General features: G+C 42.4%; 4 protein-coding genes across 4 annotated transcripts; 1 reads left to right on the plus strand and 3 right to left on the minus strand.

Annotated features, from left to right (window-relative positions):
- Positions 1 to 7,317: 7,317 nt before the first annotated feature.
- On the plus strand, positions 7,318 to 7,961 carry CGCS363_v007781 (uncharacterized protein; the record flags this gene model as incomplete). Its single annotated transcript, XM_036639630.1, has 2 exons — positions 7,318 to 7,543; positions 7,600 to 7,961. The coding sequence occupies 2 exons, from the start codon at positions 7,318 to 7,320 to the stop codon at positions 7,959 to 7,961; spliced, it is 588 nt and encodes a 195-aa protein (XP_036493957.1).
- A 385-nt stretch (positions 7,962 to 8,346) lies between these two features.
- Positions 8,347 to 10,575, minus strand: CGCS363_v007782 (Extracellular metalloprotease; the record flags this gene model as incomplete). The annotated part of the gene is made up of 6 exons (XM_036639631.1): positions 8,347 to 8,652; positions 8,735 to 9,007; positions 9,088 to 9,309; positions 9,369 to 9,921; positions 9,974 to 10,337; positions 10,395 to 10,575. The coding sequence occupies 6 exons, from the start codon at positions 10,573 to 10,575 to the stop codon at positions 8,347 to 8,349; spliced, it is 1,899 nt and encodes a 632-aa protein (XP_036493958.1).
- A 684-nt stretch (positions 10,576 to 11,259) lies between these two features.
- Positions 11,260 to 12,303, minus strand: CGCS363_v007783 (uncharacterized protein; the record flags this gene model as incomplete). The annotated part of the gene is made up of 2 exons (XM_036639632.1): positions 11,260 to 11,880; positions 11,968 to 12,303. 2 exons carry the CDS (start codon positions 12,301 to 12,303, stop codon positions 11,260 to 11,262), a joined length of 957 nt encoding a protein of 318 aa, XP_036493959.1.
- Positions 12,304 to 13,324: 1,021 nt separating this feature from the next.
- Positions 13,325 to 15,147, minus strand: stcS-5 (putative sterigmatocystin biosynthesis P450 monooxygenase stcS; the record flags this gene model as incomplete). The annotated part of the gene is made up of 5 exons (XM_036639633.1): positions 13,325 to 13,330; positions 13,417 to 14,408; positions 14,461 to 14,647; positions 14,704 to 14,921; positions 14,973 to 15,147. The coding sequence occupies 5 exons, from the start codon at positions 15,145 to 15,147 to the stop codon at positions 13,325 to 13,327; spliced, it is 1,578 nt and encodes a 525-aa protein (XP_036493952.1).
- Positions 15,148 to 17,364: the final 2,217 nt, after the last annotated feature.

The raw sequence follows: 17,364 nt of genomic DNA on the forward strand, positions 1-17,364 counted from the left end.
CCCTAGAAATAGGTGAAGCCTTAGTCCCTGCCCTTACTGTGCATAGCCTATGCTTAGCATATGCCTTATATCTCCTCTACCTAAGCTTGCTTTTTTCTTTTCCTCCCCCAAGTATATCATAATAATCACTACTAACATAAAGGTATAAAAAGCGCCCTTTTCAGCATTAATTCAGCATATACTAATAATATCCTAGATATCTATTCAGGAATTTATTAACATAAATATTAATAATATAGTTAATCTACACCTCTAGTTTAGCTATTTCTATAGTATACTTAGTATATATAAGGCTTATATTAAAACTATTATAAAACTAATATATTTTAAGCCTTATTACTAATAATAATCCTAACTTCCAGCCTAATAGTAAGTTTTAGTATACCTTATATATATACATAGATTCAGGCTAATATATCTTAAGCTAACCCTATTAATATCACCTTAGCTATAAATACTAATATATCTTAATTTACTTACTATAAGTTCAGTATATACTAAGTATATTTAATAGTAGCTTCTAACCTTACTAAGCGCCTCTCTAGCTTAAATAGTTAAGTATAAGTTTAATATCTACCTTACTACCTCTCTATATATACTAATAATATCCTAAGTATATAGTTAATATTAGCAGTAGCTATATATATAGTATAGTTTTCTGCTCTTAGCTAGCTATATATTTAAGATATTCTATGCATATATTAAGCACTCTCTAACTTAACTCTCACAGCAACACCACCATAGTTACTAGCAGCACCTTAGCGTAAATATATCCTTTTTTTTCTAGCTTACGCTATATATATACTAACTCTATATAGTTACTAACCTAACTTATATTAACCTAAGTAGCCTAGAGGTTATTATAAGTATAGAGTATATTACTTCTCAGTATATACTTAGTATATACTAACTCTATATAATACCTTACGCTTCTTTATATGCTCTAATACCTAGCATAATATTATCTTTATATAGGAGCCTATATATATGCTCTCTAGCTTCTCTATATATATTATACTAATATATTATCTAGCTATAGCCCTAAGGATAGCCCTATTAGCTACCTTACTAACTAGATAGAAGCTCTTATATAAGTTCATCCTTTATATTACTTATATATATATATTACTAATATCTAATATAGCTATATTAATCTAGCTTTCTATAAGACTTATAGATCACACTTCTACTATATAAGTTATATATATATATAACTAGAGGATGCTATATACTTACTATATATTTACTATATATATCATATATACTAACTACACTCTCTTAGCTTATAATAACTATTCTATACTATAGGCAAAAAAAGAGTAAGTTCTATCTTAATAAGCTCCTTACTTACTCCTTAGAATTATCTTTAAACTTTTACGCTAACTTTAGTTTAAAGGTAGTTTAAGTTATAGAGAGAGTATATATTAAGTATAAATTATGCTCACCCTTACCTAATATAACGCATAACTTAGTAGACTATAATTATAAGATAATAATAGAGGAATTAAGAATAAGCTCTATATATATAGAGAACATACTAATAATCTCACAGCATACTACTTACCTTAATACTTCAACTAAAACTCCTTTTAGTAGTAAGTATAAGGTATAACCCTATCCTATACTATACTTCACCTCTATATATACTAACACTATATATAAGCTAATACTGCTTATATATATAAGCTTACACCTCTATCCCCTTCTTAGCAGACCTCTAATAAGAGTACGCTCTATATATATTATACTTATCTATAATAAAAGCTAACTTTAGTCTAAAAGCCTATATTACTAATAAGAAGGCCACTAAAAGTATATTTTATACTTTGCCTATCTTATATATATACTAACTATACGCTAGGTAAGAGTAATAACTTAGCTACTACTACTACTTCCTCACACCCTTATTATAATATATATTTTGCTTTATCTTAATATATATGCTATATATACTAACTATATCTTAAGACTAGCTTACTAAAAAGCAGGGAGAGCAATAAGTGCAGCTTATTAAGGAAGATAATAATAATAAGGAGGATTAAGCTTAAGTATATATAGAGGATATATATAGATAATGCGCGTAATAGTTCTAAAAACTACAGATCTTTTATTAGCTTTAGCTTTTAATATACTATATATACATAATATATATACGCAAAATAGCAGAACACTTCTCTTTCTAGCTAAAATACTATAATCAGCATATACTCTACATATATATAACTTATCGCAATACTTAATTAACATAAGTTTTTTCTTATTATTTCTTTATAACTCTATATATATACAAACTATCTTATAAATCCTCTCTATCACTTAGTTCCTATTTAAGTTAAGTAATCTCTTCTTAAAGTTCATATTTATACTTCTAGGCTTAAAGTTTATAAGCCCTTTACTTAAGTTAAAGAAGCTCCTAATCTACTTATTCTGCATTTAAATCTTATATATCTCTAACTTAATATTAATATAAGTAGAGAGTAAGTAATAATAATAAAAAGGGTATATTATACTTAAATAGAGCATATACTAACTATATACTCTGCTTAAGTAATTCCTAAACTAAGATTATATTCTATATACTTAACCTAAATGCTAAACTTAACGTTAATAAGTCTAGAGGGTTAAATAGGTTATAAGGGATATAGGTGTTTTTCGCAGCGCTATATATATTATTACTAACATTAACGCATTTACTAAAAGCTCTTTACAATACATACTAACCTTAAGTTATCTCTCTATATATATAAGCCTTAACCTAAGTATAGCTACTATTAAGAGATAGCCTAAAACATAATATACTTAGTCTTAAGCCTACCTTAGTATATATAGTACATTAATAAAGGATATACTTACCTTAATACAGCTTAAAATAAAAGCTAACTTTAATTAGTAGCAAAGTTATCTTAAGCATAGCTTAACTCTATAAGGTTAATATACTTCTATATAAAGGTTTACTACTAAGCTAATATTTTACTAAGGGATTAAATAAGAGCAGCTATAATCTATCCCTTCCTCTTCTTAATAAACTAGAACCTAACATTAAGCTAAGTCTTATATATATCCTATATATACTAAAAATATTCTTATTTATCTTTTGCTTCCTAAAGCCTAAATAGCTCTAAAGTAGTAAGGTAGTCTAAATACCTCTTTCGCTAGTTTCAAAAAACATACACTTTATAGAATATAAGTAAATACTATAAATACTCTTTAGCAGTTTATAATAAGTCTTACTTATATAAGTAATTACTAAAGCTTAATACTAGCATAACGTTAGCATATACAGCATATCTATAAGGTATATACCTACTATAAGCCTACTTTATATCTATATTAGTTATAACAGCATACACTACATCATAAGTTACAAGGTATATATATGCCTATCAAACTAGAAGGCTAGAGACTGCCTTAATTTAAGCAAAAATACGCTTAAAGAGAATAATATAGCCCTCTTATAAGTCTATATTTATCTAGATATAAGTATATAACTTAAGTTTTATAGAGCATAAAGTTAGTAGGTATATTATATATAGTACATATATAATATATATACTATAACCTTTTTTACTACCTATAAACCTTAAATAGGTTTATATCTCCTCATACTATCTTAAATAATATATTAACCTTAAGATATTATACTTTCTGAAATATATATATATATACTTATACTATATAGATAATATAGAAATCCCTACTTAGAAGCTATTAAACTTTACAAATTTATTGCTCTTATGCAGGCTTTACTTTATTAAAAGCAAACTTATGTAGAACCCCTATATATAGTTAGCTTATATGTAGTATATATAAGGGATAAACTAACCTATATATAAGTTTCCAGCTAGAAACTATAGAAGATAAGCCCTCTATAAGAAGATAGCTACTTTATCCTTATTATTAAATATTGCACTTATTACTTAAAGTAAGTTAACCTTAAATTAGTTATAAATCTAATATATACCTAAATAGAGAAGAAGCTTACCTATAAATAGAGTTAGCTTATACTAAGTATATATTAAGGATATAAGAAGTATATATATAGAAAGAGTAGTAATATTAAGCTTATTTAAAAGGCTAAGAACTACTTTATTTATAAGGTATAAAGGTAGCTATAAAGGAGGGGGTAGAATATATATATATAAGCTATATATAAAGAGAAAGATAAATAGAAACTTAGTAAGGTTAAGAGGTATATAGAAGTTAAGCTTAACTCTATATAGTAATATATTTATCTTATTATTACCTTAAAAGTAAGAGAAGCCTAGTATATAGTAAGTATATATAAATAATACCTTATATCTATTACTTATTATAGCTTTAATAGCTTACCTCTATATTTCTAATATATATATAATCTATCCTAACCTTATACTAGCCACCTATCTTAATTATACTATAAAAGTACTTAATATTAACTCTACTTTACCTAATAGGTATACTATAAGCAAAATACTACAGCTCTAAAAAGCTTAGCTTTAAGTAACTAATATAAAAGACCTATAATATATATATACTTAGCTTATACTAAAAAGGTATAAAGATAATACTTACGCTATATTATTTAAATATCTGAAATATCTAGTATTAATAAGTCCTTTTAGGTTTCTAAAATAAAAACTATAGCTTCTGAACATAGAGGCTATTAGGATGCCTCTGCTATTTATACTAAAAAGCTGCATAGAAGCTAGCTATATTATAAGCATATATATAGCATATATAGAGGCTAAGTACTAACTCTTATATATATTTAATCAACTTATCTATAATTAATTTAGGGGCCTTATAAGCACCCTTTATAGTATATAGTTCCTATAACGTTTTAATAAAGTCCTCTTTATCCTATACTATACTTAGAGTTATAACTAGAAGGTATATAAACTTATAATACTTAATACTACTATATTAATAAAACTAATATTAAACCTAATTTATATCTTTCTTAAGTTTAAAATAGTGTTAATATATACTTAGTATATATAGAGGCTAAACCTACCCTAAAATTAAGTATAAACTCTTTATAATCTTAGAGTTCCTATAGTTTAAATACTAAATAGTTTAAGTGATATTTAGAATAAGCTTCTATATATAAGAATATAAAAGGTTTCTATCTTAAACCTTATAAGAAATATAGTAAAAGACTCTATTAAGATAAATCTTAAGATATACTAAAGTAGTGAGATAGTTATACATAGCATATATAGTAACTTAATAGCTTCTACTCTAAGTAATAAGAACACCTTAAGCCCTAACTATATCCTATATATATATTTAGTATATATAGAGCATATAAATAGTATAGATTAAGAAGAAGCTTACCTCAGTTAAGCCTATTTTATAAAATATACCCCTTTTATCCTATATATTATCTTTAGATAAATTATTATACTAATAAGTTTAAGTATTAAGCTAGTAAGTAATATAATAAGTTAAGCTTATAATAAGATTATTCTCTTTAAGTTATCTCTATTTTTCTTCTTATTACTTAGTATTATCTAAAGTAGAAAAAATATTAAGGTTAAAAAATAGATTATTATTTATAAATATAGCTAAAAGGCTAATAAAGTTAATTAAGGTTAAAAGAGAGTTTATTATATATAGATTCTTTAAAAGAATAGAGTTAAGATATTAGTAATATTTAGCTTAAAAATAGTATACTTTAGGAATAAGTTCTATATATATATAGTATATCTCTATTATATAGAAGAGAAGAGGTAATAAGTATTTTCTTATAAGCTATTAGTTATAGTATATATATAGTATATACTAGGGATAATATAACTCTATTGTTAACATCTATTATGATTATATTCTACTATAATACAGCCTTTATTTTATTTAGATATAGGTATAGCTTAGGGACAGTTTAGATATAGTAGAGTGGACTGTGAGGGGAAAGTTATGCTTACATAGCCCAGAAGATCTATTCTTCTAGCACTGCCACAGCCCCCTGCCTGCTTTTTAGACCCCCCTGCGAGGTGTACACCCCATCAGACGCATACACACAATCATGGATTTCAGCCATCGGTTCATCTGAGCTGAGGTGAGCTGAACTAGACTTTCCGCACAGTCTTTTCGACCTTAGCTGTGCATCTTTTGGTGTTTTCTCCTTCACTCATCGAACATGCAGAGAGGAACCCTCAGTTCCCACCCTGTCATTGAAGCCAAGAAATCTTTCCGCTCGCCCCCAGTCACCCCGGATTTTCTCAGCCCAGCAAACGGAGGAAGAGAGCAACACCCTGGACAGTCGGGCTCTTGACCGAGACCAGCAAGTATGATCCGCCATCGAGTCATCGATGAGTGTAATTGAATCAACATTATTCGTCCGCAGAATATTTCCAGGTGAATTACGGCGTAGCACGAACGGTCATCTGGGGCGAGGAGCAATCTAGCCTGTTGGACCCGAAATTGCACCCGATCCAATGCAGAAAACCAGCTTCCAAACACTGCAAGGTGCTGGTCAATCTGCATCATGCTACACCCTTTCTAGGGAATCCATCTCCTTCTTCACATGTCCAGCGAAATGAATACCGAGCGAACGAGTGACAAGAAGAGGAAAACGGCCCTGCGCAGCATAGTCAATCCTTCCACTCCTTTCCCGCCCGTACCATACGCGCCGCCGCGGCAAGAAGGTCCAAAATCCTCGCCCGGCCCCCGACCTGAGATGATCCCCGTCCCCATCGGACCAGACTGTCCAATCTGGCAGTGGATCCGGCTAGCCCCCTTGTTCTCTGCAACCCTCGCCTCCCCTCCATACGATCAGGTGTGAGCAGTAGCTCGGGGATGCGCGGGGAACTAACAGCATCGAGCCGTTGTCACTCGATTCTTTTTCATCATATCGTTGCAATGCATGCAAGTTCCGTCCAGCCTAACAACAACGTTGCTGATGGGCAAGGATGAAGGCTCCCAGCTCGTTCAACCCCCGGGTTTGCCTCACTCCCTCCTCGTGGTCACAGGTCCTTTTGCTCTAGCTCAAGCCTGCTCGGTGACTTCTCTCTACCTGCTTCGTTGAGTCCGTCCTTTTCCCAGCTCAATGCGGCCAGCCAACCAGGTTCTCGCAAACCTTCTCCGCGATTGACCATCTTTTCCACACCTGAGCTCAAAGTTCCCGCCTGCGCATCCACGCATGCACACCGGAGTGCAACCACCCTTCACTTCCACCTACATAAAGCCCTACGTCCCGCAGCTTCTTCCAATATTGAATCTCTATCCCTCTCATCCACACTCGCTTGTCCACATCAATCGACACCCGCTGTCTTCACTGTATTACTATCGCCATCAACTTACACACGTAATACCCAAACCTCAACCACCGTCAAGATGAAGTACTCTTTCGCCATCGCCGCCCTCGCCGCCCTCGTCGTGGCCCAGGATGCCTCCATCATCCCCGAGTGCGCCCGTGACTGCTTGAGCAAGGCCACCGCCTCTGCCACCAGCTGCAAGGAGGGTGACTACGCTTGCACTTGCAAGCCCGACAACAAGGCTGCCATCCAGAGTGCTGCCACCTCCTGTGTCATCGCCGCCTGCGGTGTTGACGTTGCCGTCAGTATGTTACACCGTCATGCCCTATCCCAAGTGGTCCATAGCTAACCCCATCACCAGGCGAGGTCATCCCCGCTTCCGAGAAGCTTTGCGCTGCCGCTGGCTCCGGCTCTGCCAGCTCTGCTGTCTCCTCTGCCGCTTCTGCTGCCTCCTCCGCTGCATCTGAGGCCTCTTCCGCTGCTCCCTCCGTGAGCATCCCCACCTCCGCCAGCGGCTCTGTCTCCCTTCCCTACAACACCGTCACCGGCACCGAGCCCGCTGCCACCACCACCGTCGCCGCGACCACCACCAAGGCCGGCGGCAGCAACGCTACCACCACTGGTGCTGGCAGCGCTTCCACCACCCCCGTCCAGGCTGGTGCTGGTGCCCTCGCCCCCATTGGCGGTCTGGCCATGCTCGTCCTCGGTGCCCTCGCCATCTAAGCGGCGTAGAGAACCGTACGAGTCGTATGTCGGCACAGCTATGAGAATGGTTGGGTCAGATGTACGCCAGTTGATGAGAAAAAGGTGTGACGAAATGGCTCATGGGGTGATGTTGTATGAGTAATTCACCAACAAAACTTGGGATGCCTGGCGCGGCACCCTTGTTCTACATTCGGACGTACTGGGGTCGGGCGTGTAGTTCAAAACAATACAAGCAGCCTGGTATATAATATTAATACGTCTTTTGATCTGACTTCACGACATTCTCATTCTCTGGTGAAGCCATTATTACTGTGACCCGCTCATCGGACCAAGGTCCGGCTTCCTTGAAGGTCAACACACCACCGTTGAAAAACATCAGTGAAGATCTCGTCCAATCTCCTACCTACATGACCAGTTTCACCGCCCACCACCCTGCAAGAACAGCCCATCCCATCTTTGACAATCCGTGCGTCCTTGCGCTCAGACTATGAGGCGCGTCCATCAGGATATTGGCTTGTTTGTCAACGTCAGGGCACTTGCCATCCAACAAATCCTGCATGCTAGACCGTTTCCGCACAGCCGCCTTGCCGTCAGGCATGCACTCTCCCGCCTCGTACCCGCGACGGAACTGCAGCGCATTGGCAAACATCCGCGCCTTCTGGTCCGTCGTGAACCCGTCCTGCGGAGTTTTGCCGCGACATGAGGAGTACTGTTTGACGCGTCAGCCAGTTGAAACTCATCTTCAATCGCACGTGGGTGATACCGAAACGTCTGGAACGGGGATCGCTTACGCTCATGTAGTTGTTTATCTCAACCGCGCTCCCGCCTGAACAGGGGACCTGAGAACATTCGTAAACCACGTCTTTCATTCCCCATGTTTGCGTCGCGTTCGTCAACCCGTCCTGGCTGGCGCACTGCGTCCCGATATCGCCAAATGTGTGTCCCAACCCCAACCAGTGTCCGACATCGTGAACGAGCGTAGTAGAATCTCCGCCCTGGACATGCGCGGCCTCAATCACGATGCCGTCATTCGCGTCCAAGTTCTCGTTGGGAAAGGTGGCGTACTATCCGTGACAGGCGTGACGGGTTAGCGCGAACTCCTCCTCTAGCTAGGGCCGGTCGCGAGAAAAGGGGCAACGCTTACGCTATTGAGATCGTCGTTTTGGCTCCCGCGAAGCCCGTTCACAAGCCACACTGTTAGAGTGAGCTTTCCCGGGGCACGGGTACGCTGCTGCCACTCTTGCAGTTTGGTTTCTCTGCGTGTGACGACGGACCAGTCTTCGCCGGTCTTGGGCTCCCACCAGTTCAGGGACATGTAGCGAAAGTTGATCTTGATTGCGCCTAGTGCTTCTTTGAGGACGTCGACCTTGCACGTGCGCTGTCAGCTCTCACGGAAGTCTCGGAGATTCGAGGACGCTCTCATACCTGGGCTTTCACTCGAGACTCCAGCTCATTGGGTCTGTCGGCGGTTGATGTGGCTCTCATGTAGTGGAAGTAGACTCCAACCTCCAAAGATTCGACAGCCTTGCAATTGTCAAAGCCACGGAGATCTCTTGACAGGAGAGGGACATAGCTTAGAATCTCGTCGACGATGCTGTTTCTCTTCACTAGATTCCTTGCATACTGGGTCTGGCACTGAGAGATGCTAGCGGGTATTGCAATCCTTCCCATGTCTACCGGTGCAGGGTCTTTATTGACGAAATACTCAAAGTAGGCTGTCTCCAGGATAGCTAAAGCCTTCGCATTCTTTTGAGATATGGCCTTTTCGGGGACGTTGGCGGTCAACTCAGCATTGAACTGCTCAAGCGTAGAAGCATCTGGTGGCGTAGGTGTTTTCGATTCAGGCATCTTCTCGACGACGGACTGGTTGACGTTTGAGAATCCATCAGAGGGCTGAGCGGAGAAGGACACTGTTGTCGCGAGGTTCGGTGATGACGGCGAGGCGGTGGCTACACCTGCGCCGGCGCCGACACCGGATCTGTTTCATGTCAATCTCTAGGGCCTAGCAATTGTGAAGTAAAAAGCCATACCCGCCTCCCGATCTAGTATCTGTGCCATTGCCATTGGAAGGTGAGCCGGGTTGTGCTGGCCCAGTTTTGCTGGTGGTTGGAGCAGCGGATGCAGCTCCGGTGCTTGTCGCCCCTCCTTGGACAGAGATGGACGGGGCCCGGGTGGCCTGCGGGTTGTTAGAGTTGTCCGGGTTTACGTTGACGACACTAGGTGACGGCGAATCGACTGTCCGGTCGTCTCCCTTCGAAGAGGCGGCAACTTGCACAGCTCCGGATGTCGCTTTGGGCGAGTTTCCTGGCGTCTTCGGCACAGGTTGACTTACGGCAGCGGTTGTTTCTTGGGGGTCGGGTCGGGCGGAGCTGCCTAGGGGCGGTACATCTACATCTGATGCGATTCTATCAGTTCAAAAACATAGGGGAAGTCGGGTCTGATGGCAATTACTGGGCGAACTAGCTGACGCGGGCGGTCTCCCGACTGATGATGCTGGAGCATTGGCCGCTGAGGTTTCCGGCTGACGTGCCTGAGAGGAGGCAGCATCTTGTGCTGGGGAGAGCGTGTTGCTTTGGGCCCAAGCTGAGCACGTCAAGGACACAATTATAAGAAGTGCTTGCGAAGGCTTCATGGCGGAAAAAGGCTAACTCGGAATTTGTTGGCCAGGAAAGTGCAGACAGCAAGGTTCAAAAAGCTCATGTTGGGTAGGACACAGCATAGCTATAAGAGAACAAGATCTTCTTAGTTGCAGCTCACCAGCTGGCCATAAGAAACCGTTAGAAGATGCCTAAAGAGAACAACAGCTGACCCAAATCAGCCACGATAAGCGCGGGGGAAGAGCTGCAGTACATGCAAGCGGAAGACCTGAGTGAAAGAAATTCATGAAGCCAGTCCAGAACCTCGACTTGTGGCTTGAAGAATGCCTGCGGCGAATTTTAAACTCCAGCCACCAGCATTGGCAATGGTTCAGCCGCAGCGCAGTGGGCTAACTCCGAACATGAGTGTTGGATAGCTTCTTGGCAGCTGAACAAGTTCACCTGAGGGCTGGTAATTTTTCACTGTATGATAGATCATCAGGCGGCAAACTGCGAAAAGAAAGTGAGAAGGGAAGAAGGATGCTATTCATCATGCGATAGAGTACGGTCTAAATCGACATGGCGTCTGGCAGGGGGCGTGATAGGCTGTCATTGCAATTTATTGATTACCACAAAAACCACGTACTCCCCCTCGCACTTGCCAATATATATGCTTGAACAGACCACCTGAAATGCGTTATCCCTCTACCAAGGTGTGTTTGCGATGTCCGCATTGTTGGTTACAAGCGCCACCCATCCAGGATTTCTGTCTCATTATAAATAGTCAAGTCGAAGTAATGCACTTGCCTTTCTCCGCCCCGGCCGAAGTTCTCAGAGGTTATGTTGAGAAGGGTAGCCGAAGTTGTTGACGATGTCAGGTTCGTTAACCCAGGGAAAGCATCGTCGATCAATTTCGAAATTTCCTGTGGGGTGTAAAAGTCGGCGCCCTTAGCTTCGATGTTCTTCTGGAAGAACGAGACGTATTCACGCGTGTGATTGACGTCCAAGCAAGCACTGAAGGTATCGGCTGACAATGCATGGCCGGGTATGACGAGATTAGGTCCGAGGCCCGCGATGAAGTCGAGAGTGGTGAGCCAAGACTCCGTCAGGGCAGGTGTGAGAAGGTCGGCAAGCCAGGCATGCATTTGGTGGCCGTAGACGACGTCACCCGCGATCAGCGTCTTGCTCGACGGAATCCAGAAAGCAGACAAGTCGATCGTGTCGCCACCAACGTTCTTGAGTATCTCGATCGGGCACTTCTCATTGCCAGGGAGCGTGAAAAAAGAGAAGTTGTAAGCGGTCGGGATTGCGGGAATGGGGGCGATGACGCCGGGACCGTAGGCGGCAGACCAAAACTCAGTCTAAACAGTGTAGCTGTTAGCCATAGCCCTGTGACATGTCGCGTGAATGCTTGCCTTGTTGAGAGCCTCGTTCTGGATTCCATGCACTGTCTCAGGCGTAGCGTAGTGCTTGGCGTCGGGGAAGTGTTGCAGAAAAGCCTTTCCGCTCAAATAGTGATCAGGGTGATTGTGCGTTGTGAAGGCGGCCAGTAGGGGCTTGTCAGTGGTGTTCTTGACCCAAGCAGCCAGGTTTTCGGCGGCAGAAACGGCGAGGGGCAAGTCAACTATCGCAGCAGCTTGAGAGCCGATAATCAGAGTTGACACAACATCCAGCGAAAATCCCGGGCTGATGTGACTTTCGACCCTGAGACTGCAGTCGCATGATGCCATAACTGGCTGGAACATTGCCAACAGGGCGGTGGAAATAACGACGCTGATGAGCATGATGGTAGGCCCAAGTTCTGTATGGTGTTTGGTGGTGAAAGACTTGAATGACCGTTGCTTCTTTGGAATGGGAGCACCAGCAAGCAGACCCAAAAGTCTTATTTATCTCAAGAACTATATTTGCGAAGCGTCCGCTCATCAATTTGCTTCCGGAGGCTGCGTTGAATATTGCGAGTGATTGAGTCCACTCGGATATAGTCCGAAAGCACGGGACCATTTTGTTTCCGCAACCACCCTTTCCCTCCCGATATGTTCATTTAGGTATGAGCTTGAAAGCTACGGTCATCAGTTGATAAGCCGGCATCAAAACCTGAGATCAACCTAATTCATACATCCAGTCATCAAGAATCCAGATGATTGCCCTGAGTTGAGGGCCAGTCATAGTTACCCTATGTGTCTCATGCCCCAACATTGCAATTGCTGAGCCTCCCGGCCCACATGCGATGATTTCCGCTCCATCATTAGAGACTTAATGGAGCTAAATGCGCGGGCCGGCAAAGGAAATTCTTATCTAAACATTGAAATGCCTCATGTTAGCTGCATCCATGATGAGTGATATGGACACGATGAATCTCATTGTGCATATTACCAATTAAGGCCGTCAAGTGAAGTTTCCGGAATCAGAATGAGTCGTCAAATTACCAAGTGTGCTGGAGTCATACTTTATAGCTTGGCACCTCCACTGTTAAGATGTAATCAGGTAGATAAGTGGCGCCTTCCACTCTCGAGAAGGCAGGGCAGCCGTGAAGGCTGGACATAGTTGCCACAGACCCAGCGACAGCGTGAGATTCCATGGAGAAGATGGAGCGCGCTTGGCCAACCCTTCAGATCCCTTTTCCTCTGTTTCAGAACGGACTTTGCTTTTGAAAGCAACCGTAGATAAATGTCCAACTGTCCGCTGAAGACTCTGGCCTGAATAGCTAAGTAACTGCTACTCGCTCGATGAGACTTGACATCTTGTGTTCTGCGAAAGAAATTGCGATCTTATCCTCAATGTCACTACACTGTCCTGCGGATTGCCCTAACTCTCATTCCATCAACTGGCTGTGCGGTAATCTGTCGTGACTTTCGATGGTCAGCGAGCGTGGGTAGTTGAGCGCATTCCAATCTTACATTGTAGACATCCGACTCAGTGATGTGCCTTCCTTTCGCGTCCAGCAATGGATCGCCATTTACTCCAAGAATAGGACTGCCCAGTCCTTGCTTAACGAAGTCGTATCGGCCGACAAGAACAACAAGAATCACCTTGGCCTCAATATTGGCTAATTCCTGCCCGATGCAATTCCGTGGTCCCCTCTCAAATGGCCTCCAAGATGAGGGGGGGATGTGACCGTTTTCAAATTTGGCACTGGCTTGGGGATCGGTAGCTGACGCATCAAGCCATCTTTCCGGGACGAAATCATCCTTTGTTTCCCCGTAGACCTGCGGGTCTCGATGGATCAAGTAGTTGCAGTTGTATAACATCAAGTCGTCGGCGCAAACACGGCTACCATCAGGTAAAACCAAGTGGAATCCGGTTGCTGGAGGGGAGTATCTCGCTGTCGCAGCTGGAGGATGCAACCGCAAAACCTCCTTTATGACCGCAGACGTGTACTTCAGCTGACCAACGACCTCTTCTCCGCCTTTATAAATCATTTCAAGGACACGATCTAGATCAGCACTCTGGCCGAAAACCCGATCTAGTTCGTTCCGCATGCGCGCAAGTATTTGCGGATTGCTTGAAAGCTCATACAAGGCCCATTGTAACAAAATGCTTGTCGTGTCGTGCCCAGCGAACAGGAACGTCTTTAATGCGCTAATGATGTCGTCCATAATGGGTTGAGTGAGGACATTGATGTCTTTCAGGCTGAGGGCGAGGACAATGCGACTTGTCGTGTTACTGTCTGCTTTGTAGAGATCGAATTTCCGTCGAACAACGTCCCCGAGAAAGGTATCCAAGGCCTGTCCAAGCCGTCGTCGCTCCCAGCGTACACTGAAAGAAGGCAATAATGATGGAGAACCATCGTCACGGTACGTCGCGGCAAACCGTTTGTAATTTTGGATGAAGTCATTCTGGAGTACGTCCGGATCTTGGGCGTGGAGATCTTCATCCATAGTCACAGCTCCTAAGTTTTGATCAGCTACATCTCCTAGTGAGCGTGAACGGGATCTGAGTACCGATTATATCGAACGTGAGGTTAGTACAGGGGGAGGACAAATCAAACACATCTGCCTTGGCCGCATCCTCGTCTAAAATCTGCACGAAGATCTTTGTTTTGTCGAGGACGACCGACAACAAAGTCATCAAATGCTTGGGCGCAAAGCCAGGATTGAAGAGTTTGCGCAATGTCTTCCAGTGATCACCCTACTCCGCCAATGTCGTAAGTACAATCCGCTGTTTCTGATACTATTGCCACTCACAGATTCCCAAATCAACGAATGGTCGCCAACGAGCGGCAGATATTCCTTGAACGAAGGCGACTTCGGTAGGCTGTAAGGCCATAGCTGGGATTGCTTCGAAACCTGCTCGGCTACGTCATGGTTTCTGATCAGGAGCATGGGTTCGTTCAGTGGCCAAAAGTCAATGAATAAAACCGGAGGGTTGCCGGCTTGCTCCATGAGGTCGCCAAAGACCGGATCTGAAATTCATTGTTAGTAATCAATTATTGGTCCATCGGTGAAATACATACCAATGTCTCCATCAACGCGGTCTCGATCTTTATGGACCTTGCGAAGGGTTTGGAGATGCCCCCAGACGAGGGATGATTTCAGCTGAGGAAAGTTTGCATATTTGCGGAATCGACGATAATGTAACTTGTAATAGAGGTAAAGAAAGATGATAGGTAGGGCTAAAAATAGCAACATTTTGCCCCAGAGCCCAGCAATACCGTATTTAATTGGCAAGGCAATAAAATGTGATAGGCTAAGAAGGGTATTACAATGCAACTTTCTCAGAAGAAGAACTTAGATTTATGTGAACTTGATTTGGAAGCAAGTCCCGCAGAATTGGTCAAGGGTGCGCTGAGAATGATGCAGGTTTCGTATACTCACTGGTCGTCGGATTCGTATAACCACAGGATGTCGGGTTCGTATAGCCGCTGTATGTCGGGTTCGTATTGCCACTGGATGCATTGTACAGATGGCAGCAGAGCAGTTCTCTTTGCGCGTACCACTTGCAATCCACATGTGCAGCCTGTTGGCTACGCTGAATGGTGTCAATTACGGTTGCATCAAGCGGATTACGGGGCGGAAAACACGGATTGGCGATAGGTCAGGAAGTAAAACACAGCTGATGTAGGATGGGGGTGGGGTTTGATCTACACTCAAGACGTCCGGGGCTGCAATTGATTTATCGTCGGGGTCCGACTAGAGCCCGCCCAGCGGCCTAGAGAAATCTCTATTGCCCCTCATTATTCGCTGTTAAGCTTCCTTAACCAATAACGTAGCGACTAAAGGAATTGTAGGGAGCCATTATGACTTTACAACGACATACTGAAACCACTGTCAGCTTTCAACCTAGCTAATAGTACATGATGAGGTACTGACACTGCGCTCATCATCGCTTTCGTACTACAAACTCTTGATCTGTCGATGTGGTAGTTGAGACAAGGAACCGCTCTCCTCCCCCCTGCAAAACCTCGGCACATACCTATTCGCAGCAAGTTCAATATTTGATCTGCGATTACTCCCCCCAGTGGAAACTTTCATCTGGTGTGCGTTCTCACTTAGGGCCGAAGCATGATGAATGGCAGACTTTGACGGTAGGTGCGCGTCTTATCAATTATTGTGCATATTGCAAAGTTCAGTAGCTCGAGAGTTCACATCAATTGAAAGACAACCTATGGAGGGCCGCTCATCGAAAGCCCAACCAGGGCTTCTTAGAAGCTGAGTAATGCTACGTATCTTATGCAAATGAGGTCCATCACAGTTGTAATCACAACTGAACTTGATACTCCGTCTTTGAACGGTAACTTCTAACTATGTCCCAAGTAGTCCCGCTTTCCCAATGCCATTTATTGCTGCCTTCTCTCCCGAGATCAAATTTACATACGATTATCTCAAAAATTGTACAACTGAGTTAATTCGTTCATAATCTACGGAACCGATCTGTGATCAATTGAAACTGCTGCAACTCATATCATGAGGTCGGTCCTGAAGGTCGGGTTATACCTTCAGATTTCGATGAGCGGCCTAGCCAACTTCAGGAAATCCTCCACATTACTCAGGAATATTTCAGGCTGTTCCAATGCAGCGAAATGCCCGCCCTTCGAAGACGTTCAGTAAGTTTAAAGAAACACGATAGAAGGGACAATGAAGGCTTTACCTTCTGATTTCGCTCGTAGGATAATCATTTTTGGCCCATGCTTCGGGCATGAGAATGTTTTCCGCTGGAAATACCGAGTATCCGAAGGGTTTCGCTTTGGAAGTTGGAACATTGAACAACTTATCTTCCACGGCGGCTTCCGCCATGGGTCGATATGGGTAAAGGTTGCGTGAGCAAGAGTTCGTATGCCAATAGAAGGTGACCAATGTGAGGATGTTATCGAGCGATAGGGGATATCTGTGGTCTGGCCATTCGATGAGCTTTTCCCCGATCCTGGAAGACATTTAGTTTCATACGTTTCGCCTCAAAGGATCTCAACTTCTTAGAAGCTATCTGTTGACGTGCTGATAATGTTTTCGTGGAAAGCCTTACCAGGACAACGCAGCAAGCGGACCCGAAGCGAGAACAAGCCCCATCGTCGACGGCCTCAATCCGTGTTCGAGAATGTAAGACGATCCATTAGCACTGAAATCGTACATGTGCTGAACATGTTCAGTTTCCGACGCGGTGATGTTTGCATTGCTGAGAATTTCATCCTCAGATGAGGGTGCCAGCATGTTTACTTTGGTCTAGTCAGCCACAAAGAGCAGATCAAGCATACTTCCAAGTTAGCTCACTGTGAAATGCTTTGCATTCAGGGTATGTTGCCGACAGTATCCTAGCGATAAAGCTCCCGATATCACCTCCCTGGACGACATAACCCGACACGAAACCAAGGCTTCGCATCAGCTCGTTCATAAGTCTTGCTGCGTCGCTTA

Source organism: Colletotrichum siamense (assembly GCF_013390195.1).
Source record: "Colletotrichum siamense strain Cg363 chromosome Unknown KSG_Cg363_contig05, whole genome shotgun sequence".
In the NCBI taxonomy this organism is placed as follows: domain Eukaryota; kingdom Fungi; phylum Ascomycota; class Sordariomycetes; order Glomerellales; family Glomerellaceae; genus Colletotrichum; species Colletotrichum siamense.